This window comes from Siphateles boraxobius, unplaced genomic scaffold (genome assembly GCF_051911475.1).
Source record: "Siphateles boraxobius isolate OS27281-9 unplaced genomic scaffold, OSU_SipBor_1 13, whole genome shotgun sequence".
Taxonomy (NCBI): Eukaryota; Metazoa; Chordata; class Actinopteri; order Cypriniformes; family Leuciscidae; genus Siphateles; species Siphateles boraxobius.
Window position 1 is genome coordinate 23,981,329 of NW_027508733.1, and position 25,039 is coordinate 24,006,367.

At 37.1% G+C, this 25,039-nt stretch overlaps 2 protein-coding genes across 3 annotated transcripts; both read left to right on the forward strand.

Annotated features, from left to right (window-relative positions):
• Positions 1-1,960: 1,960 nt before the first annotated feature.
• LOC143736092 (retinal guanylyl cyclase 2-like) lies at positions 1,961-15,324 on the forward strand. Its single transcript, XM_077226674.1, has 21 exons — positions 1,961-2,009; positions 2,077-2,218; positions 3,377-3,509; positions 3,674-3,792; positions 5,045-5,149; positions 5,236-5,338; positions 5,576-7,606; positions 7,819-7,945; positions 8,098-8,184; positions 9,414-9,557; positions 9,638-9,759; positions 9,865-11,132; positions 11,227-11,334; positions 11,476-11,595; positions 12,512-12,605; positions 12,799-12,886; positions 13,295-13,434; positions 13,527-13,679; positions 13,820-13,918; positions 14,237-14,328; positions 14,949-15,324. The coding sequence occupies exons 12-21, from the start codon at positions 10,905-10,907 to the stop codon at positions 15,039-15,041; spliced, it is 1,215 nt and encodes a 404-aa protein (XP_077082789.1). The 5' UTR covers positions 1,961-2,009; positions 2,077-2,218; positions 3,377-3,509; positions 3,674-3,792; positions 5,045-5,149; positions 5,236-5,338; positions 5,576-7,606; positions 7,819-7,945; positions 8,098-8,184; positions 9,414-9,557; positions 9,638-9,759; positions 9,865-10,904; the 3' UTR covers positions 15,042-15,324.
• Positions 15,325-15,513: 189 nt separating this feature from the next.
• Positions 15,514-22,765, forward strand: LOC143736093 (afadin- and alpha-actinin-binding protein-like). Of its 2 annotated transcripts, XM_077226675.1 has the most exons (12): positions 15,514-15,688; positions 16,476-16,622; positions 16,749-16,952; positions 17,500-17,610; positions 18,061-18,196; positions 18,375-18,450; positions 18,559-18,739; positions 19,103-19,250; positions 20,104-20,219; positions 20,416-20,589; positions 20,675-20,786; positions 20,858-22,765. In XM_077226675.1, exons 1-12 carry the CDS (start codon positions 15,647-15,649, stop codon positions 20,917-20,919), a joined length of 1,509 nt encoding a protein of 502 aa, XP_077082790.1. In that variant the 5' UTR covers positions 15,514-15,646; the 3' UTR covers positions 20,920-22,765. The 2 variants fall into 2 exon arrangements, with proteins under 2 accessions (XP_077082790.1, XP_077082791.1); XM_077226676.1 differs by lacking the exon at positions 17,500-17,610 and having other exon boundaries at positions 15,524-15,688.
• The last annotated feature ends 2,274 nt before the right edge of the window (positions 22,766-25,039 follow it).

The window sequence follows — 25,039 nt, forward strand, 5'->3', positions numbered from 1 at the left end:
AATATATCCCATAAACGACTGTCGATTAAAGTTGAGTAGGCTACTCGATTTAAAAAAAAAATCCTCTATTGTAATTTACCCGAGTCGAGTAACTGGTAAAATACCAGAAGTGGCGCGTTCCACGGACGAGAATCCATGAACCGCATTTTTAAACGTTTTCTAAGGCTACGCGATAAAAGCACTTAAAATCACAATTTAGCATATATGGTATTGTGAAATCTCTAAGGCTGCGATTCAGTTTAAAAAATATATATGCGCTGTTTTTGTCCACAGAGAAGCATAACGCTTTAATTATTTACATGTTTGCAGATTACGTGTTAAAAGTAGGCTACCTCAAATCCGTTCACGGTAAATGCTGCGCTACGCAAACTCAGTCTTTGCATGAGCTGTTTGTTTAGGTTTCCAATAACGTGCATTTGGGAATGCAAAAAGTCGGATGCGGTTTGTGTTCATAGAGGGTTTTTATGGAAGCTTGTTTCTGCCACAGAATGAAAAATAAAAAGGTAATTGCGACTTTTTATCTCACAATTCTGACTTTATTTCTCAGAATTGCGAGATATAAAGTCAGAATTGTGTGAAATAAAGTCGCAGTTGCGTGTTATAAAGTCAGAATTGCGAGATATAAAGTCAGAATTGTGAGATATAAAGTCGCAATTGCGTGTTATAAAGTCAGAATTGTGAGATATAAACTATTCTGAGAGGAAAAAAGTCAGTCTTTTTTCCTCCCATAGAATTGGACTTTATAACTCGCAATTGCGACTATATCTCACAATTCTGAGAAAGTATGTCAGAACACCGAGATATAAAGTCGCAATTATGTTATAAACTCAGAATTGCGTGATATAAAGTCAGAATTTCGAGAAAAAAAGTCAGAATTCTTAGTTCCCTTTCAGTCACTCACGTTCGACGTGGCGACGTAATGCGCCACGTCGACGTCACGTCTCCCGTTTCCTCCTTCAGGGAACGAGGGTTACATTAGTAACCGAGACGTTTTCTCTCTGGCAATGCTGACTTTATAACACGCAATTGCGACTTTATATCTCACAATTCTGACTTTATAACATGCAATTGCGACTTTATATCACGCAATTCTGACTTTATATCTTGCAATTCTGACTTTATAACACGCAATTGCGACTTTATTTCACACAATTCTGACTTTATATCTCGCAATTCTGAGAAATTGCGAGATAAAAAGTCGCAATTATTATTATTATTTATTTATTTTGTGGCGGAAACAAGCTTCCATAGGTTTTCACTACACGTCATCAATCCGAAAGTCGACCATTTTGGAGGCACTGGACGTAAACAATGCCTGTGAACTGAATGGACTTGCATATTTGGCTGATTATTGCTGATGAAAAATGGTCGTGTTTTGGTCTGTAATAATCGGTTGCACCGGGAAAAAACATTTCGAGTTCTATAGACTGCCAAAAGTTAAAGAACGTGCAAAAAGTGCAAGAAGTGCAAAAAACGGATGGAAGAAGGCGTTTGTGGTTGAGAGAGGCACAGCATTAGCCACATGTGTAAATGAAGCGTTGACTATGGCTAAAATGTTGACTTAAAGTAGTTAACTATGGCTACATTCACACTGTCAGTCCAAATCTGATTATCTTTGTATATGATTGGAATCTGATCTAAAATGATTTCCACACTGTGTATCGCAACTGTTCAGATCTGATTTGTGTGTTCATGCAGCTCTTTGGCAAAATTATTGTTCATCGCGATTTAAAAATTAAAGTTGAACACCTCGCCATGAATTTGCATGTGCACATGTTCTTGTTCAAGAAATTACAGCGAATTATTATTGCTTATTACAGTGAATTATTACAGAAATTATTATTGCTTATTAGCTATTTGTATTTTAAGTCATTTTAAAGGCTGTTGTTCACATTGATTTTTTTTTACTACCAGAATTATTTTCTCTGATTACTCGATTAATCGATTAAATTATCTGCAGAATACTCCAACATACCCTAAACTGCAAAAACTACAAGTGGAGGCTGAAGGTGAGTTGGATCTCCTTGGGATAATGTTTGTGATTAGCGTGAGCTCTCCAACTGATTGTATAATTAGGGGGCTATTGAGGCCACAAGAAAAGAAAGAAAGAAAAAAATAGAGGACAAGAGGCAGCCCCTTCTTACCAAGTCAGTCTACACGGTGCATCCAAACGGACAATATGGGTCTGTGAGAAACCTGCGCTGTCCTTATCCTTATGGTAAGTGCATGATTTTGTGCCTTTACTGTTAATCAATATCGTGATGCAGGGAATTATTTGATTACTTTGACAGGTCTGAAAACATGATGCTGTTTTGTTGTTTAAGATACAACAAAACACCATTTATAGTGATACATGTAATCAGTTTCCCTGCCAAGAAACTGTCATTGAATGGACTGGATCAGACAAAATCACGCTTAGCTTTTGTTGCCGTGTTAGAAACACTTGTGGCCAGAATTAGGCGGTGAAGGACAGACCTGTGAACTCACCAAGAACTGAAATGAGGGATGTATGAGTTAGAGTTATATATTTTTGCACATCATGGTGCTATTATATATATATATATATATATATATATATATATTTTTTTTTTTTTTTTTTTTTTTTACATATACCATGGTACATATTAGGGCCATGGTACATATCAACATTGTTTTGATGATGCAATTTTATTTGATTAAATATGGGTTACATTTTTTATTTAACATGCTCTGAAATGTGCCACAGATGCAAATTTAATTTATATGATTATTTTTATGTTAATAAATATATATTAAAAGATTTAACATGTTCTGAAATGTATCATATATACAGGTTTGACAGGAAAATTGTATTTTATTAAATAGGGGTTAAAATATTTAACATGTCATAGATACAAATTTATTTTTATTATTATTATTATTATTTTATTTTATAAGGGTTAAAAGAGATATAATGTGCTGAAATTAAAATTTGGTAGGAAAATATTTAATAATTTCAATCTCCCAACATGCCAAAGTCAAGGTAACATAGCCGATACTATTGTGTATCAAATTTAGCAATATTACATTCAAAAGTATTGATTTCACTAAACAATAAAATCCCACGCAAGTACACTTGAGCAAGACATCATTCATAAGAGTTGGCATATGTTATCATATAAAAACACCTGAACTGTCCCTTTAAGAATTGCAGACGAGACCTTAAATTTACAAACCAACAACTTAGGAAGTTTCTAATCAGTAGGCCAACAAAATAAGTGCCGTTCATTTGAAAGTTGATTCAACTCTGTGTGTATACCGTATACCATACAAGAAGATAAACATTTGCTTTGCTAGATCTCTTGGATATTTCCCATTTAAGCTTCCTTAAACACTTCACACCCACATGTTTTCACAGGCTTAGAAATGGCTTGGGTTCAACGTCCATCAGAAAAGGTCACAAATGGGGAGGAGTTCAACGTTACCTATTCTGTCACTGCCACAGATTCCTTTTATGAATATGCCGTTAAAAACAAGATTTTCCAGTTCAGGTGAGCGCGACTCACAATGCCGACCTTCTCAAATGTGCTTTATTATGTTTAGAAACCACTTTTTACTCTCACATTGAACATTGAGTTTTCCTTGAATGTAATATTATGTTAACAATGAATGTAGGAATGTTGGCTTATGTTACACTATACACTTTCTCCCACAGTAATGCTTCAGAGGGCAAAAGATTCTGCCTTGAGCACGAATGTCCCGCAAACTGGAACAATGAAGACAACTGCTGCAGTGTACCATGCCAACATTCACTCCTGTCCTCTTGCGCTCATGGTCCGTTTTGTTATGGTCAACGTAAAACCTCTTTGATTTAATCAAACTGACGCTGAACTCTTTGAAATAAAAAGTCGACTAAACATGGCACATTTTGGCATGATATCAGAGGCCACAAAATGATAGTATTGCAGCATGTAGACCAATTACCATTGCCATAAATGCCCTGTAGCGGTTGCATATATGAGCGTGTGTGAGAGTTTCGAACCTACATAGGCTTGCCTAAATTTGCTGAAATTGTGTAAGCTAAATCTGTTATAACTTTTTACGGGTATCATATTGTCATTAAAAAGTGATTAAAAGTGGTTCGATTTAATTAATTATTACTTAAATGAAAAAATACAATTAAAAAAAGATGACCTGGTCAAAAGTTTAGGGTTGGTAAGATTTATGATTTTGAAAGAGGTCTCTTTTGCTCACTAAGACATTTGATAAAAATACGGCAAAAACAGTAATATTGTGAAATATTAGTAGGCTACGATTTAAAATAACAGTATTTTAATATATTTTTAAATGTAATGAAGTCCTGTGATCAAAGCTGAATTTTCAGCATTATTACTCCAGCATTCAGTCACATGATCCTTCAGAAATCATTCTAATATGATGATTTGCTGCTCAAGAAACATTTCTTATTATTATCAGTGTTGAAAACAGTTGTGGTTCGTAAAGTTTTTATGGAAACCTTTGATGTGATACTTTTTCCCCTGGATTTTTTTGATGAAAAGTCTGTTGTAACATTATAAATGTCTACTGATCCCAAAAATGTTGAACAGTTATATGTATATTTGGATAGAGTAGGTTTATACAGTTTAAGCTTTATATAATATAAAGAACAGTAGAAGTCTATGGTAGGTCCTTATGTTTAGCCGTGTGTGTGTGGGTGTGTTTGTGTGTGTGTGTGTGTGTGTGTGTGTGTGTGTGTGTGTGTGTGTGTGTGTGTGTGTGTGTGTGTGTGTGTGTGTGTGTGTGTGTGTGTGTGTGTGTGTGTGTGTGTGTGTGTGTGGGTGGGTGTGTGTGTGGGTGGGTGTGTGTGTAAAAAAGTGCTGGAAGTGGCAGACGCTCATCAATGGGAAGTGTGCCAACCTTGATGAGCACTTATTCAGGTTCCACTTAAACTGGTGATATTATTTGTACAGTGTGGTAAGCTGTTATTAAAGTTTTTGTATAATCTTTCACAGTCAATATTAGACTTGATTGCTACACATCCCATTAAAACTTTAAACAGTCAGGCGATTACATTTTATCTATTTAGAGAGGTGGAGGGATTTGTGGTCCCTGGATTCCAGACGATGGCAAAATTGTAACCAACACGGTATCTAAAGCTGGCAAGATGAACCAACTGCTCTGGACGTCAAAGGTTACAAGCAAAGCTATATAAATATAAAGAATTTTTATAATTAGCTTTATTTTATATTTTATGGGGATTTTAATTATTTTACACAGTTGGTGTTGATCCATGTAGGAGTTTCATCGGTTATTGCTCATATCAAAGTGGGACAGATGCATGCAGCACTAGAGTCCAAAGTGCTTGTAGTCAGCGCTCAAGGTTAGTATAACTTGTTAAACACTTTAGGCATTTACAGGAAAAATGTCTTTAAACAACTGGTACATCAAGGAAATAGATGTTACTTGACATGCACCTACTATAGAAAGTGTTTGATTAAGCAAGGCCAATTGTTGACATATTCTAATATGGTCCAGGAAATAATTTGCATCATATTAGAAAAAAATAAGATTTGTCTAGGGATGTTTATGTGGACTTTCATTTCTGCATGTGTGTCAGTGTGTGGAGACGACGCCTGTGAGCTGGAGGAGAATTGTCTGACGTGCCCTGCTGACTGTGGTGTTTGTCCTATGCCTACATCCATCAAAGTGGCCATCGGGCTTCCTGGCGCCTTGTTCTGCAGTGTTTTTTTCTTAACGTTGGTGGTGAGAATGCTGGTTCAAGGCTTGACAAATATTTGCTCATTTAAAAGACCCAGTCAGTATAACTTGCAGATGATTATATAGGCAAAGAAACTTACACTGAAGGAAGGAATAGATAAAATAGAGACTTGGGGTGGGCTCTTTTGACTTGTCAAAGTAAATAACCAACTAACACCCCTGTAACATCCTTAAACCAATCAGATACCTTAGCAATGCCCTAGCAACCACCAACAATACCCTAGTATATGCAAATATTTCACAGGGAAGCACCACTCACATTCTTACGCAGTTTAAAGGGACATGGTGATGAAAAAATATGAGATTGGAGAATGGTCAATGGTTTTGCGATAACTTGCAAAATTGTTGCATTCCCCAGAGCAATTTTGCGTTATTTCACAAAAAGCATTGTGTTTCCTCAAAATACTTGTAATTGGCTCGCAAAACTTTTGTAATCTCTCAAAAAGTATTGTGTTCCATTTGGAGTACGCTCAAGGCCCTATAAAGTTACATCTGGCCTCGGGGTAAGGCTTATGAGGCAGTGGGTCAGGCTGGTGCGTCGCTGAATACGATGTCGGTGTAGGTGTGCCAGCCTGACCTGCTGAAAGACCTGGACTCTGGCGAGGGAGTAGAGTCTGTGTCAGTGAGAGAACTCTGGGGACCATAGATCTGGCTTTCTGTGCCACAAAGCAGACGGCCCGGCCATGCGTTGGCTGCTATGTTTGCCATGGAGAGACATCTGTGGCTCAACCTCTCTGGCATCAAGGAAAAAGATAAAGGCTTCCTGTTGAATGCCCCAGTTTTGCCTCTGGCCTATCCGGCGATGCAGTCAATGCTGTTGTTGATAGGTTTGAAGCTATCGGCAGCGTTTCAGCAGTTCCTCTCTCGCCGGTGGAGTTTTTGAGCCAGCCCTGGCCAGGCCCTAGCTCCTCCAAAACAAGAAAGGAGGAGGAAAAGGGCCATTGTGAGTGTGTATGCTCAGTGTGTCATGCTTCAGGAGGGACCTGTGTGTTGCACACAGCTGTCCAAGCCCTGATGGTCATGGCCAAAGGGTGTTCAGGGCATACCCCCTTTGGAGAAGAGATTGTGGCACCACTACATCATGCCTCGTCTAGTTGTTCTTTCCTATCTGGTCCAGAGTGTGGACCTTTCTCAGACTTGATGTCTCTCCCTGGGAGACTCTGTCTAGGAGGGATCTTCTCTTCCAGGCCTGGGCCACAATATTTCACCTCAGGCCTGAGATGTGGAAGCTGTCAGTGGGTCTGGTTCGTGAGGGGTACCAGCTCATAGATTGCACTCAAGACCGGGTTACTTTCCAAAGGTGCCGTTTTTGACTGTCTATCGACTTGTCCTTCAAACCTATTTTCTCTTTGAAAAGGTATCCTAAAGAATGCGCCCCCTCAGTATTTCAAGTTTACCTGTGGGACGCACAGTGGGCCTCATCCCTGAGTAACAAAGCCCACTCCATAGAAAAGGAATGTGTGTCTCTTGGCAGGCTGGCCCTTTCCATACACATTCATGGATATTATTGAATTGGATTGACCCCAGGCTTGAGCCCTTTTGGGTTTATCCATTCAATTCATTTCAGGCCTCTATTTATGGTCTCGGTTTTGTCACCTGACCATGCTGTTGAACGATAGAACTGACGTGTTTTCACACATGCTTCAGACACCGGCTTATGCAGAGCGTTCCATGTAGCGTCAATGTCATCGCTCAGTGTTAGTAATGTATTATTCTGCCTATGTTCTACAGTGTGTTAAAAACCATATTTATTGTTTTGTCCCATTATGAATTTTTCAAATTATGAAAATTTTCTATTGGCTGCTGTACCAAAAACAGAAAATGTTTTGGGATGAGAGCTGGATCATCAACTACAATAATATCATGTTTGGTAAGAGTTTTTAGACTCATCCACTGCTTTATGTGTTACTGCCAAGTATAAAAATATTTAAATTTACTAATTTAGCATGAGACAACAATTTAGATAATTTCAAGTCAATACATTTTTTTTTCTCACTGAACATCCTGTTTTGCTCCAAAACGCATCAGATTTTACCTAAAAAAATTTGTGTGTATGGCTTATATGTAAAGTATGTTACACAGGTTTTTGTAGCACCACAAGTCTTTGGACAGTAAAGAGAAACTCCAGTGTAAGTAGAGTTACAGATGTGACGGTCTGCACTGCAGTGAACGCCAACTTCAGACCGCGCTTCATTCAGGCCGGCATCTAGTGAGTGTTTGCCAGTGATACTTCCTCTTGGGAGTCTCTACTAATGTATTTTATAAAAACGAATGTTTTGTTGAATGTATAGTCTTGTCTTTGTTTTGTTGACTTTTTTGTTTTGTTATCTTTTGTCTTTTTATTTTCTTTTGTTTTTTCAGTGATGGAAGGACTGTAGGGGTAAAACAAATCCAGAAGAAACACTTCACCCTAACTAAAACAATCAGAAAAGAAGTCAAAGAGGTCAGGTGAGTAGCTGTAGCCACAAATCTTAGAAATTACATTAAAGGAGAACTCCGGGCAATTTTTAAGTTAATCTTGATCGTTAGACCTTTGTGAGTACTGACTATAGAAAAAAAAACCAACCGGATTGGTGCTTGCTACGCGGAGCTGCGACCGCGAATGCCCAGAACTCCCACTCAGCTAAAACGGCAGCTATGGGGGCATCGACATAAAGAGCGTTTTTGAGCCTCTTAACAGACACAAAATGCAATTAAAATGTCTGTCCAACATGAACAGGGACCCTACATGTGAACAATATGCGTTTAGCAACTTAGCCATTGTTTCAACTCACCTAAATAGTCTTTTAGACGGCAAGCTGTAGTCTCGCGCTGCAGTCCCGTGCTGTAGCCAGAAAAGGTAAACAATGTCCAGGTGGGAGGAGCGTTGATCATGTGCGACGAGTTATGATCAGAGTTGATTACAAGTGAAGAAGAAATGGTTTGTGTTTGTGCCTTTCCGAATTGTGACAACAGAATGCGAAAATATAAGAGCTTATATTTTCATCGTCTTCCTTTCCATGACCTCGAGATTCTGCAGTTTGTGGCTAGTTGTATTTCAACTTGATGTGCAAACTCCCGTAGAAGTACTACGCGCTAAAGATTACCGCATTTGCAGTGAACACTTTGACAAGGATGACTACACACACTCAACACAGCGGGGCCGTTTGAAGAAAAATGCCATTCCATGTACGAAGACTCGTCGCACATGATCAACGCTCCTCCCACCTGGACATTGTCTACCTTTTCCGGCTACAGCACGGGACTGCAGCGCGAGACTACAGCTCGCCGTCTAAAAGACTATTTAGGTGAGTTGAAACAATGGCTAAGTTGCTAAACGCATCTTGTTCACATGTAGGGTCCCTGTTCATGTTGGACAGACATTTTAATTGCATTTTGTGTCTGTTAAGAGGCTCAAAAACGCTCTTTATGTCGATGCCCCCATAGCTGCCGTTTTAGCTGAGGGGAGCTCTGGGCATTCGCGGTCGCAGCTTCGCGTAGCAAGCACCAATCCGGTTCGTTTTTTTTTCTATAGTCAGTACCCACAAAGGTCTAACGATCAAGATTAACTTAAAAATTGCCCGGAGTTCTCCTTTAACTAGACCAAATCATTAAATGCCTGTGTTAGATTTTAACTAACATCTAGAATAAGAATTTTCCCAGTGTTTTTTTTGTTGTTGTTGTATTTTTTACACCAGGGAGCTTGATCACCCAAACCTCTCAAAGTTCATTGGAGGCTGCATTGAATTTCCTTTCGTTAGCATTATCACAGAGTACTGTCCAAAGGGAAGCCTGGCAGACGTGCTGTTGAACAACGACGTCCCCATCAACTGGGGCTTTCGGTAAATATGTCTTGTGGCATTAGCTCTTTAGAAGTTCCATGATGGAAATTTATAAATAAAATGAACACTTTTGTCTACAGATTGTCTTTTGCTACCGATATAGCCCGAGGGATGACTTACCTGCACCAGCACAAAATGTTTCACAGCCGCCTTCATTCACATAACTGTGTGATTGACGATCGGTGGGTCTGCAAAATATCAGGTACATAATTCTAGATTTTTTTTAGAGGTGGATTTCTTACACATATTCCAATGCATGTGAAAAAAAATTATTCAATTATGAATAAAGACATAATTAATTATACAGATTATGGGCTGATGGCCTACAGAAAGGAGGACTTTGAGGACATGAGCACCAATTTCCAATGTCAAAACGTCTATCACATTTGCGCCCCTGAAGTTCTTCTGAGAATCAGCACTAGTTTCACAGCCGCAGCTGATGTCAAGTCAAGTCAAGTCAAATATATTTATATAGCGCTTTTCACAATACAGATTGTATCAAAGCTGCTTCACAGTATCAATCAAAACAACTTAACAATGTTTGTTTATTACTGGAAAAAAAAGACATCCAAGTTTGGTAGAGCTAATCAATGGTATGATTGGTTAATTAATTTAAATGAGCAAGCCAAAGGCAACAGTGGCAAGGATGTGTACAGGTAGGAGAAATGTTTTTTTAACCATCCTTTTAAATTTGGATGTTTAATGATTTATCAAACAAAAACATGTTTGGAATATCTTTAAGTGAGGTTAAAAATCTGGAATATTTTTGAATTAAAGTATGAACATATTTAAAATGCACTAATTCACTTCTTTGTTTAATTATTTGTGACAAATAAACATAAATAAATAAATGTGACCTTGGATGACAAAACCAGTCTTATGGGTATTTTTTTTTAAATTGAGATGTATACATCAAATGAAAGCTGAATAAAAAAGCTTTCCATTGATGTATGGTTTGTTAGGATAGGACAATATTTGGCCGAGATTCAACTATTTGAAAATCTGGAATCTGAGGGTGCAGAAAAATCGAAACATTGACAAAATCGCCTTTAAAGTTGTCCATTTATGTTCGCGATTGTGCTGTATTCACACAAAAATAAGTGTTTTATACATTTACGGATGGAAATGTACAAAATATCTTCATGGAACATGATCTTTACTTAATAATGATTTTTGGCATGAAAGAAAAATTGATAATTTTGACCCATACCATGTATTGTTGGCTATTGCCACAAATATACCCGTGCTACTTAAGACTGGTTTTGTGATCCAGGGTCACAAATGAAAAAAATTGTAAATCAATAAATAACCTAATAATCAATAAATAGACATGATGGGGACTATAAAATGTACTGCATAGCAGTTATGACCCTGTTTTTTTTTTATTATAATTATTTTTTATCTTTGTACACATGGAAATGCTTTGTATATTTTAAAGATGCATCTCAAAGCAGCAATTTGTTCTCAAATAAAACACAATCTCTCAGAAGCATAAATAAACATTACTTTTCTTCCTGTATCTCAAGCTACTCTGTTATTTTGGTGGAAATCGCCACTCGCAGTGACCTCATTTCAGTAAGTATATAAGGATCAGGAAGGTTTTGGGGTTTTAGACAGTTTTTTGGATAAGAGGAGATGATAAGAAGTGCAATTATTGTCATATGAGCAGGAACAGGCGGATTCAGTGAAGCATGATGTTATGTGGCGCCCATCGCTTCCCATACTAGAGGATGGGAATTCAGACCATGATTGCCCAGATCCAGATGATTACTGTGAGGTTTGTATTGATGTAACTGATGCATTGCACTAGAACGCTATTTACTTAGGCACATTTCCTCTTTTTGAATTACTTTGAATTAATTTGCTCTTGATGACATAAATGAAAAGCACTCAGTGTTCATAGTCAAATTTCACACAGCTGATAAAGAGATACTGGTCCCACAATATCACCATGAGGCCGACATTTGAGCGGATGAAAAAGATTCTTGAAAAAATGAACCCACACAAGGTCAGCCCTGTGGATATGATGATGAACCTGGTATGTACCTTGTCTAGTCAAGCCTTTCAAGTTTTGTTCCATTTTTACCACACACACACACACACACACACACACACACACACACACACACACACACACACACACACACACACACACACACACACACACACACACACTCACACTCACACACACACACACACACTCACACACAAACACTCCAGTTATTTATATATTTTTGCTGTAGTGTGTCGGTAGGAAATATCAGTTTACATTTCCAAACATTCCTTTTGCCGTTAATTGTCATAATCCAATGAGATTTTTGTATCCACAACGAGTCTGACTGACAACAGCCAGTATATCTTATCTCACCATCATTCAGTCTGTCTGAGATTACATGAAGAAACAGAAAAAACTGAGACAGACCAAATCCAGAAGAACTGTGGCAACATCTCCAAGACTCTTGCAGCAAAATATATAAATAACTGGCTTAAACCATTTTTTTGGGCCGAAAATACTAGCGTGGTCAAGACTTTAGCACAGTACTGTATACATATATATATATATATATATATATATATATATATATACAGTTTTATTAACTTTTCGTATAAGCTTTTACTTTTATATTTTCACTCTTCAGTTTAATGTTTAGTAATTTTATTATGTTTTTTTTTCATTTATTATTATTATTATTATTATATATATTTTTTAAATATTTCTATTTAGGTCTAATGGATTGTTTTTGCGTTTATTTATTTATAGTTAATAATTTTGACTTATTTCAGTTTATTACCAAGGCAACACATCTAATTTTCATTTAGTTTAAGTTTTTAAGCTAAAATGTATATTTTATTCTATTTCAGCTTTATTTCAATTAAAGATTTCAACAGAAATGTTTCTAATAGTATTATTATTTTTTAAAATTTAAATCTCATTTGTTGTTTTTATTTTCTAGATGGAAAAGTACAGTAAACATTTGGAAACCATTGTAGCCGAGAGAACACAGGATCTACTTCAGGAGAAGCAGAAGACAGACCGTTTACTCTACAGTATGGAAGTGTATATGGCTGATGAAAGTTAATTATCCATTATAATTTTTTCAGACAAGAAAAAAAACTTTCAATGAATGAATGTCCAAATGGTTCCACCTACTGGACATTTAAAGTACTTGTGCAATGACTGTTTCCAGCTTGAAATTTTTGGTGCATTTATTAACATATATATATATAATGTTTGTGCCAGGCATGTTACCAAAACCAGTAGCTGATGATCTTCGTCAGGGATGCACAGCAGAGCCCCAGAGTTACTCCAACGCCACTGTATATTTCAGGTAAGAATGAAAACTATTAAGGACTGAACCAATAAATATTTGCTGTTTCAGACAAGTGAGATTGGGTCATATATCCTGTACTACTGTTCAAATGTTTAGGTTTGTTAAGATTTTTTAATTTCTTCTATGCTCACCAAGGCTGCATTTACAGCAAAAACAGAAATATCCAGCAACATTATTCCACTTTAACATAACTTTACTATTTTAGTATTTTTTAAATGCAGTCAGAACAGCTTTTATGTGAAATAGCCATTTATGTACCTGTTACTTTTGAACAGTTATGCATTCTGCTAAATAAAAGTTCTTTAGGAAAAAATCTGATCCCAAACTCTTGAACTCGTTAGCATATTATAAATTATTATATGATATATTAATGAATATAAATAATTTTGTGTTTCTTTTGGGCAGTGATATAGTGGGCTTCACCCAACTCTCAGGCTCCAGCACTCCTCACCAGGCTGTGGATTTTCTCAACAAGCTTTACACCCCATTTGATGACATCTTCGACAACTATGATGTGTCCAAAGTGGAAACTATAGGAGATGCTTGTGAGTCCGATTACAGAGATCCTGCTTCTTTTGTTTGTCACATGCTTACATCAAATTGCAATGAAATCAATGAAAACCCCCTCCCTCCGTAGATATGGTAGTCTCAGGAGTACCGAAAGAGAACGGGATCAATCACGCTGGGGAAATTGCCAGCATGGCGCTGGACTTGATCAGCGTCTGTCACGCGTTTAAAATCCCAGACAAGCCCTCCACACAGCTGAAGATACGGGCTGGCATTCACTCGGGTCAGCATGGCTTGCATGAATCATCTTTCCTTGAAATTAGCATCAAGCTGGCTACCATTTTAAACAAATATTGTAACCTCTGTCTTTTGGATGAGACAGTATTTTATGAACTTTATTTACAGTATTTTCTGTTATCTTAGGCCCCGTTGTAGCTGGAGTGGTTGGCACCAAAATGCCACGATACTGCTTATTTGGTGACACTGTAAACACCGCGTCCAGTATGGAGTCCACCAGTGAAGGTATTTGGGCAAACGCAGCTGTTTACACAGTGTCAATTAGTAACTGACCCTGTCCGATACTTCCGGGCGAATGGAATCTTGTAAATATTTGTCTTTGAGTACTGTTTTATTGGATATAAAGGGATAGAACTGAATGTTGGTTATGGTTGGATCCAAGTATTTTCCAAAATAGCTAAAGATATCTAAGCACTGTGATATTATTACCAAAAGTCTCTAGAGTGTTTTGGATTATTATAAAACTTTTTGAAAACTTTTTTGGGCTTGTCGTTTCCATTGCACATGCCTTTATATTTCGTATTGTTGTTATGATGCTTATAGCTTTAAAGATCCAGTGCAGTTACTCTTCAGCAAACCTACTATACACACTTGGTGGATACGTGCTGATGTGTCGTGGGTCTCTCAATGTGAAGGTAAGATGGTCAGTTCAGAGCACTTGATTGTGTATGCAAAGAAGCCACCCACAGAGTAAAGTTTGTGGCAAAATATTTCGTTCATTCACCCTGGTTGCCATGGGTAACTTGCAAACTTTGCATACTACAAAGCCCCTAAAGAGATTTGGTGATGAAAAAATTGAAAAAGATGGGAGGAAAAATTATATTTCAGTGATTTAGCATTCTTTTGATTGCCAATTATGGTCACAAATTCCATTGTTTCCAACACAATTCAACGTAACTTGTGACTATAGTTGGCTAATAATGCTTTCAGGAAACACAGCTCTGGTATATTATAGATTCTTCTACCAAATCAATCTTCTATTGATGTTTTTCTTCCTTAGAGGATGGTATATGGTCCCCAGAGGGTGAACTTTGATCTCAGCCCAGCTGTGCCTCTCAATTAGGGCTCGGCCTCAGCTGGCTTTTGTGTTTTCACTTGTGTGTTCATTATGTACAAGCAAATACACACCTCTGCTCAGTCACGCTCTCTCTCCCCTCTTTCTTTCCTTCTTTCTTTCTTTCTTTCTTTTGTTTGATGCTGTCCTTCAGGACATTGTGTTTAGGAGATTTACTGATTGCGACTTTTTGTTTAACAGGGCAAAGGCGAAATGACAACTTGGTGGCTGGAGGCCAAAAAGAGACCCTTTGTCCCGGGAAGACGAACCTTTGGGTCTTCCCATTCCTGTTAGCAATTAACTTATGGATTTCAGTGAAGTTTACTTTAGGTGTATATGTATGTGCAAAGTATTATTTGATTACTGCTATGTGGCAATGTTGCTGCTTTCATTGTATATTTGACCAACATTTTTTAAAATATGTTTTGTCTGAAATATTAAAAATTGCATTTGTCATAGGAAGGGCAAATGTGTTTGTAGAGACCTTTCATTAAAAAGTTTGTGGTTATTTGATATTAATCAGTACATAGTTGTATTTGAAAGTTAGATATGCTGAAATAAAATGGGCAGACAAAAATGTTGCTTGTCCGATGTAAATGTCCTTATATTTAGCATTGCATTTTGGTAGATTGTTACTATAACTAGCCTATTTTAGTTTTTAGCACCTGCATTGACTGCGACGAAGTCTATTGGTCGATATTCCGCGGAGGGGGCATGAGTTACGGCCAATGACACGCCCTCGTATTCGTTGCATGGCAACGCGTTTGCTTGTGACTGTTTTCCTTCAAGGTTGAGCCTGTGCAGAAAGCGCCTGCATCAATGTAACTACGTGCCACAATAAGACGGTTTATTACGCAAACTTCCCGGGAAAATGTATCAGTCTGTTCAAATGTCGGGAAATGAAGCTGACAAGCCTCACGAGTGCTCTTGAATGCCACGCGGTAAGTCATATTTTGTTAACCATCTGTAAGTTATTCCTATCCTAAATAGTAAAGATGTAAATATCGATTTTATGTCTCATTATCATCGTGTAATTTTGAGTAAATTCAGCGTCCTAATGCAGAAATCCTTCTTCTCTCCTTAACCTACTTTAGACCTGATTATTTAGGTGTGTTGCCTACTATCCAGTAATACCGAGCTTCCCATGGATTGCTGTGTTCATATATGTTTTTTATATTTGCATAGCCCAGCTTTATAGCAATTTTGTGTTTTCCATGCATGGAAGAGTACAATGTTATATTTTTGGAATGTATTGGAAATATTGGAATTTGCTATAGTGAATTTTAATCACTATATATAATTGGTTATAAATGCTCTTTACGAGTGCAATTTCTTTAAAATTAGGACTAGAAAATCAGTGAAAATGAGGTGGACCAAGGCAAGTAAATAATGACAATGGGCGAAATATTCCTTTAAATCAATTGTATTTGGCATATTAAGTCATTTACTTAGAACACAGTTGATATTAGTAACAGAGATTTCACATCCGTGCTCCAGATAACCAAAGTCTTGTGGGAAAAGGGAAAGATTAGGCGACTCAAAATACTGTGGAAAGTTATTTTAAGGACAGGTTCCCCTCCTAACCTCATTTAGAGCAGTATTCACATTCACTTGTTGTAACCGTAAAAGCATGCACAAGTAATCTTGAGAGAAATCTTTACACTTATTAGTGCGTTTTTTTGATTGTGGATTATTTTATGCACGTGTACATTTCTTGTTCTTTTCCAGAACTTATACGCATTATTGGCTAGAATGTCTCCTTCAAGACTCTACACAGCATCTGTGATGCCTCCTCTGCCTTTAAGTTCTTTCAGTGTCTCAAGCAACTTCTGCACGGAAGAGAATATCTCTGAGTGCATTCTGTACATCAATCAGGTAAGTGCTCTTATATTTGTCTGCAGCTTGTCTAAGCATCTAGACAAGAACAAACTTGAATCTCATATTATAAATGGACTCGCGTGGCAATGCCATGAGTACATTTGCCACTCTTTACATTCACAGGAGTTGTCATCCCTGTGCTTTCCGCCAATTTTCCGTAACTCAGACGGCATTCGTGATCTGGATGCTGTGGTTGCTTTAAACAACCTACATGACTTGCTTCAGCTACACCGTCGAGCTGTTGGAATGATGGAGGAGCTGGAGGTGGAGCAGCTCAAGTCCAGTAGCGACCTCCACTACCAACACCTCACCAACTCCAGACTAAAGGTTTGGCATTGTTACTACATACAAACAAATTAATATTTTTTTTTAATGGAAGCTTGTTTTTGCCATGGAATAAAACAAATCGAAAAGATAATTGCAACTTTTTATCAAACAATTTATTTTTTATAAATTATTGGATATAAACTAGCAGTTGTGAGAAATTAAGCTTTTTTTTCTCACAACTGCGAATTTAAATCTCACAATTTTGACATTTTTTTCTGCAATTCCGAGTTTATATCTCACAATTTTGACTTCTTTTCTCTTTCTATAAACTCGCAAATGCAAGAAAAAAGTCTGAATTGTGAGATAAACTCTGAAATTCTCGCTACTGCAAGTTTATGTCCCATAATAACTCGCAATTGTGATAGAAAAAAATGTGACTTCTTATCTCTTTCTATAAACTCACCATTGCGAGAAAAAAGTCTTGTAGAATTGCAAGTTTGTATCACGCAAGAATTGTGAGATAAGTCCCAATTACCTTTTTTTATTTTTTATTCAGCAGAAACAAGCTTCCATAGTTGTTCCAGTAAAACGTTTTACTGTTTTGTAGGACCAGCTTGATCTTTCGAAAAAGGAAAACATGCGCTTGCACGAGAGAGAGCGTCAGCTGGAAACAAATATAAAGACTTTGCAAAATTGCCTAAAAGATGCAAAAGAAGAGGTATGAAAATTGAATGAGAAAGCTGCGAAGATGGACTTTATGTCCTGTGGTTTTTTGTGTGTTTTTTTTTGTTCTACAGTGGTGGTGATCTAGCCTGGGAAAATCCAGACGAACTTCTGGAAAAATTTAGATTTTTTCTGCAAGTTAGTCTGGTGAAGAGCCCATTCAAGCTAATTTCCAATCTTTCCAAATCGGGGCACCAATCACAAACGTTGAGGCTGGGTTTACAAGATGACGATTGATCTGATTGGTTTTAGGTCTATCCAATTGCGCCCAGAAGCATTTGAGCGACGTCCGTTGGTGACGCCCCCTTGGAAATGAGCTGTGAATTAACCTTCCCAAAAAGGGAACTTTTTCTTAAAACTTTCCCCAAAAAGGGAAGGTTTTAACCAGGCTAGTGGTGATCCTCAGTCTTTTGTCAAATCAGATTTGTTCTTTACTTTTTAATAGGTGCAAAGGCTGCTGGGTATCATTGCAAGCCGTGCCACACAATACAACCATGACATCAAAAGAAGAGAAAGGGAGCACAACAGAGTAAAGGAGCGCCTCAATCAACTACTTATTGCCAAAAAGGAAAATAAACTAGGTACCGGTAATATGTATTACTTAAATATCAACCAATAATATTACTGTATATATAGTGTATATTTTTAATAATAGACACAATATTAGGAAGGCTGCGTCACCAAGGCTGCATTTATTTGATCAAAAACAGTAATATTGTGAAATATTATTACAATTACTGTACTACTTTACTTTGTCAGGAATGGAAGTTTTGAATTATGTTGGAAGGTCAGACGGGAAGAGATGTCTTTGGAAAACTGGAAAAACTGAATCCAGGTAAAATACATAATCATTTGGTTTTTTTTGTTGTCTTTGCAGTTTTAATTGTTCCTCTTCAGTATAATATCATATAAAAAAAACATTCTTTTTGTTTTGTTTTTTCAGACATGAGGGAGAGATGTACAAAACTCTTCTCAATGAATTTGATAACCGTCAGAGGGAGCTAATGATGGAGAACATAGAGCTGAAGAAAGTGCTTCATCAAATGAAACGAGAAATGGTGGTGGTTTTAAATTCAAAGAAGACATGCCAAAAGGAAGAGAAACAAAGCAATAATATGGATCAGGTTTGACTGTCATGTCCATAACAACCATTTTACACTAAAGACTTTTATGTTTTATGTGCTGTATAAGTGTTATTTTTATTTTTATTTTTAAGATAAAGAGTTGATCTCTAAAATGTTTTGCACTTTATAGCACTTTTTTTGCACGTCTTTTTGTTGCCTCTCTTGAAGTATAATAAACGAACAGTTGGAGAGCCTCTACCCTATTTGTTGTATTCAGATCCTTTTTCCTACTTTTTGATTGTTTTCTTTCTTTTTGATTTATGCACCCAGTAAGTTTTGTGACATTGGACTGTCCATATACATTTGGCGCTACACCATATTTTTAAGCGATTGAAATTTTTAATGATTTGGGTCATATTTCAGTTGACTCTGCAGACAAATTCAGATGACGAGGAACCTTTGAAAGGATATCCTGAGATGTCCTGTGATCACGCTCGGGAGAAACTGACCAACAGCATTCGTCAGCAGTGGAGGAAACTCAAACATCATGTTGAGAGACTGGACAGCCAAGGTAGAGCATTAGAATTAAGGGTGTGTTTACACTTGGCAGGTTTGGTTCGATTAAAACAAACTCTGGTGCGATTGCTATCCTAGTGCAGTTCATTTGAATTAGCATGAATATTGCCAACTGAACCCTGGTGTTACATTGCCCATTACATTCGATACAGGCTCCTTGTAGCAGATCTTCATTTGTGTGCAAGGGTGGAATTTCTGCCACTGTTTTGACTCCTTTACACATTTGATAAACTCTTCATGAGTTCTCGGCTGGTAAAAGTACCATCATTTGTACGAGAGCATTTAGTCCAGCATACAACATTGTTTTGGATGATCGGTGAAGTCCGTCGCAAAATATACATCATAAAAGCTGTTACTTGTTTTGTTTCATGTTTAGTAGTAAAAATGACAGTGTGAACGCTAAGCAAACCAGGTCTAAAGGGCCGTTCACACCAAAAACGATAACTACAAATTCTGCCACTTTAAATGCTAAAGCTCATAAAAAAGAATGGATTCTGATTGGCTGTCAATGTTTTTATCGTCCTGAAAATTATTCCAACAATATCGAATTGAACGATATTGTTTTACTGTATGTTTAGAATGATTTCTAGAACTGTATCTTTATCATTTGCATTATAGTTACAGTATAGCCTCAAATGTTTTGGTCAGGACCAAAAGAACCAAGAGAACTGAACTACAAGTTCAAAACACACCCTAAGTCTCACCTTTTTGTTCATCACCGCCTTTTCTGATTTATTTCTTTTGTGGCTTTATTAGCCAATACACACGACTTAGCATTTGAATATTTATTTTACATTAGCTTAGTGTGTCTGTTATTATATTTTGTTATGCAACATCAATGCTGCAAGCTGGAGACAGTGAAGAGACGATCGCCAAACAACTCCATGAAGAGGAGATAGAGAGGCTCAAACAAGAAATTCAGCAGTGCAAAGAGTTTATTCAGACTCAACAACAACTTCTGCAAGTAAGTAGAGGCACAGTCAAAAAATCCATTCTGATTTGAAGCTTGTGACATATAAACACGCCCATCAACCCGATCACTTTATTTAGCGTTCAGATTCATTAAGATGTCTACTTAAATATAGCTATTAATGCTTAAAATGACAAGTAAACACAGCTGCTTTCCTAGAACCAGTTTGTATTTTTTTTTTTTTTTACAGCAACAGCTCAACACACCCTGTGATGAGGAGACTGCAGCTGTTCTGAATGATTCCTACATGCTGGAAGAGAAGGAACGCTTGAAAGAAGAGTGGAGAGTGTTTGAAGAACAGAGGAAAAACTTTGAAATGGAAAGGAGAAATTTCACGGAGGCTGCCATCAGATTGGGCCATGAGGTTCTGACCTGTGGCCGGTTTTTATGGACTTCTGAATTCATTTCTTAATTCATCTTGATTTTACCACATTGTTCTCTTCTTTCAGAGGAAGTCTTTTGAGGACGATCGTGCAACGTGGCTCAAACATCAGTTTCTGAACACAACATTTGCAGACCAGATGAAACCACAAAGTCGCACGACAGAAGAATTTTCAAAGCGTGAGTGATTATTTCTGCTAGTTTAATTTCTCTTTCAAATTAAACTTGAAATTTGTTTTCTGATTTTGCAGACTCCGCTCATGAGGAGAAACTCATCTCAATTTCTGGTAAAGTCAGTAAATCTCATCTTTAGTCTGTCCACCTATGGAACTGCTTGGAGATGGAGCTACATTTTCTTCCAACATCAGAGGAGAGATATTTGGAGCCAATATGAATGAGTTTGAATGTGATTAAAGTTTATGTGATAAAGCACCAATATCTTTATGAAGAATTTACAACAACCAGACATGAATATTAACAGAATTGTGTCAATTTTGGATAAGATTGTCAGAGACTTAAGCCTGCGGAATCTTACAAGCCTCTGAATTGTGTACGTTTTGAAAAGAATTAGCAATGTTTTAAATATGGCCATGTTGACTTTTTGATACATTTAGCATTTTCATTTAGAAAATCCATATATAATTTTATTCATTTTGTGTTTTGCTAGTAGAAATTAATTGTATTAGTTTATTTTTTTATGGTTTGCTTCTAGGTACTTGGATAATCTTATGCTTCATTTTAAACAGTGTTGTTACACCTTTAAAAAAAAAAAATTTAAACTCTTTTTTGTTACTGAATATGGCGTAAAGTCCCTTCAATCTAAGTTGTAAGGAAAAGGTATTTGACTTATCAAGATCAAATAGTTTATGTCCATTGTATTTATTGCACATTTGCATTTAAACATACATTTTTATTTATTTTATCTTTTAGACATTTTTTTAAGATTAATCAGTGCACCACCATTATTGTTTACATCACCTCCAAAACCACAACGTTTTGATTTCTGTTTCATATGGATAAAGTGCTTAATATATCATACTAACAAATAGGGACTGATCCTAAAATTAATGTAAGCTATTTTAGATATAAAACGTGCTATTAAGGAATAAAATTTGTTTATATAAAATGGCAAACTGGAATATTACTGTAGACAGTGTTTCATAATGCTTTAATTCCATATTTATTCAAATAAAGAAAGTAACTTGTGTAAAAACGTGGAATAATTATAAATTCATAGTCTAAAAAAATGGTCCGCGCCTCCTGTTGTTTCAATGCAATGGAAAATGTAAAAAAAAAAAAAAAAAAATACATTTTATGTTTTGAAGCAAAAATGTAAGTTGTCCGTTGGGATGTAAACGTACTTTTGGTTAAATGTTTTTTTTTTTACATTTTATCTTTTCATTTTCAAAACGAAAGGATTACGTAATACCTTTCCTTTGATTCAAAGGATTGCTTTGAATCGAATTCCGTTGGCGCAAAACTTGTTCACATGGAGTCACGACTAGTATTGATAATGGCGGGAAGGAGTCTAGAGTTTCCCAAAATTCCCAAGAACATGACCTTCCGTGTTAAGGTAAACGTGTTACGATTTCTTGCTCTCATATTTCTGTAATAATGTGTCGTGTCTATGATTTATAGTTTTTTAAAATTGCTGATGCTTTACACACTAAAAGTGGTAGTCTGCTTTATGCCCAACCATTCAGTCATATAGGCCTACCTAATCTTCAGACCAAGTCTGCGTTATACTGCAAGAACATGATCTGCTTTACTCGGTTTGCAATTGTAAAACAAACTTTTTGCAAAACACTAAACAGTTCTTCAAATAACAGCTATTTTGAAAATCTGCCACACTATCATTTACCTATTATATACACCCAATAATATATTTGAAAACACTAAGGCTATGTAATTTGTTCACGTAGAAATCAAAACGTAATGTTTTGAGAAACAATTAATAACAATACATTTTTCACTTTGCATTTCTGTTCATTTTGTAAATATAGACTGGATTTACAAGTCAAGTCACCTGATGTATGTAGGTTTTTACAGATGTAATATTCTTATGTAGTTTGACCTATATATAATCACTCGATGGTTTGTGTGTAGAGAGTTAAAGAAAATTGTAAGCAATAAATAAAAACTAATATGTGGTAATCTGAGAACTGTCCTCCATCTTGAAAGTGGTTATTCTTGACATACAGTAGGCCTATTATTGCTGTTTTTGCCATCTTTTGATAAATTATTTCTTAATCGACTTTATTATGAGGTAATCCGGTTAAGTAAAATCATTCTCTGATGACTTTTGCGAGGTTATGAAGCTCAAAGTCCACTCCAGCTGGAGATATTTTATTTAACAGAATTCACTTTCCAAGAAATATAAGCTTTAGCATTAAGTTCTGCCAGGAAGACTTAATTACTACGTCACTTATTACATTCACATCTATCCAATCACGTCCTTATACTCGCTGTATAAGATTGGTACTAACACACGTTTGAGTTCGCAGATGCTGACGCGACAACTACCTCCATCCTCCCCACCACCACCAGGATGCTCCTGTCCATACCTCCCGGGGGGGTCGGCTGCGCCCCTGCCTTCGTCTTCAGGCAGGAAATGCAGATCCGCTACCCTCGGATAATGAACTACGGACTATGGCAAATACTTTATAAATGATTGCTTGCTGGGCTGTCAATAAATTAATGCTTTGTTACATCATTATATCTCCCGAGTCTTTCTGGTAGAACTACAACGATTGGCTCGTTTGGACTACAGCAAGTTTTTATTCCGGAACTTGTGAAGTGACAGTGTTACTCATTTAAAGGGGTGGTAAAACACATTTTTTCTAAAGGCTTGATTGTATTTGTGGGATGCACTGTAACGTGTTCATGCTTCGTTTTTAAAACATTGCATTATTTTTCATATATTTTACCTGTATTCTACACTGCTCTGTCCCTCCTTGTAAAAACGGTCTGATGGTTTCCGGGTTTTATGAAGCCAGTCCCTCAAAACTATGCAATGGGCTCAGATTGGTTAGCTGACCCACTGTGTTGTGATTCACTAACCGCCTAGTCTACGTTTTTTGGAAACGTCACGCCCCTTACATTTACTGGTAGTTTGTGCTTTGGTGTATTATAAACGATGGCGTCAATAAAACTGTACCAATTTGAGCCCGAATCGGACCCAGAGAATGTTAGTGAAGATGATCGAGCAGAACCTGTTCAAGAACGGCTGTTAAATGACGTTTCAGAAAGGTTTCTTTTTTGTTGTTGTCTCATTACTTTTTAGATACCCTGTTATTTAATTGTACTAATTATTATAGTATTACAAAAAATAAGCTTCATAAACAAGAATTTCCTATAATCAGTCTAACAAATTATACTACAGTCCACAAAGGGATTTTTTTTAGTAAAGACTGGATCTACACTCACCTAAAGGATTATTAGGAACACCATACTAATACTGCGTTTGACCCACTTTCGTCTTCAGAACTGCCTGAATTCTACGTGGCATTGATTCAACAAGGTGCTGAAAGCATTTTTTAGAAATGTTGGCCCATATTGATATGATAGCATCTTGCAGTTGATGAAGATTTGTGGGATGCACATCCAGGGCACGAAGCTCCCGTTCCACCACATCCCAAAGATGCTCTATTGGGTTGAGATCTGGTGACTGTGGGGGCCATTTTAGTACAGTGAACTCATTGTCATGTTCAAGAAACCAATTTGAAATGATTTGAGCTTTGTGACATGGTGCATTATCCTGCTGGAAGTAGCCCTCAGAGGATGGGTACATGGTGGCCATAAAGGGATGGACATGGTCAGAAACAATGCTCAGGTAGGCCGTGGCATTTAAATGATGCCCAATTGGCACTAAGGGGCCTAAAGTGTGCCAAGAAAACATCCCCCAAACCATTACACCACCACACCAGCCTGCACAATGGTAACAAGGCATGATGGATCCATGTTCTCATTCTGTTTACGCCAAATTCTGACTCTACCATCTGAATGTCTCAACAGAAATCGAGACTCATCAGACCAGGCAACATTTTTCCAGTCTTCAACTGTCCAATTTTGGTGAGCTCTTGCAAATTGTGGTCTCTTTTTCCTATTTGTAGTGGAGATGAGTGGTACCCGGTGGGGTCTTCTGCTGTTGTAGCCCATCCGCCTCAAGGTTGTGCGTGTTGTGGCTTCACAAATGCTTTGCTGCATACCTCGGTTGTAACGAGTGGTTATTTCAGTCAAAGTTGCTCTTCTATCAGCTTGAATCAGTCGGCCCATTCTCTTCTGACCTCTAGCATCAACAATGCATTTTCGCCCACAGGACTGCGGCATAATGGATGTTTTTCCCTTTTCACACCATTCTTTGTAAACCCTAGAAATGGTTGTGCGTGAAAATCCCAGTAACTTAGTAGATTGTGAAATACTCAGACCGGCCC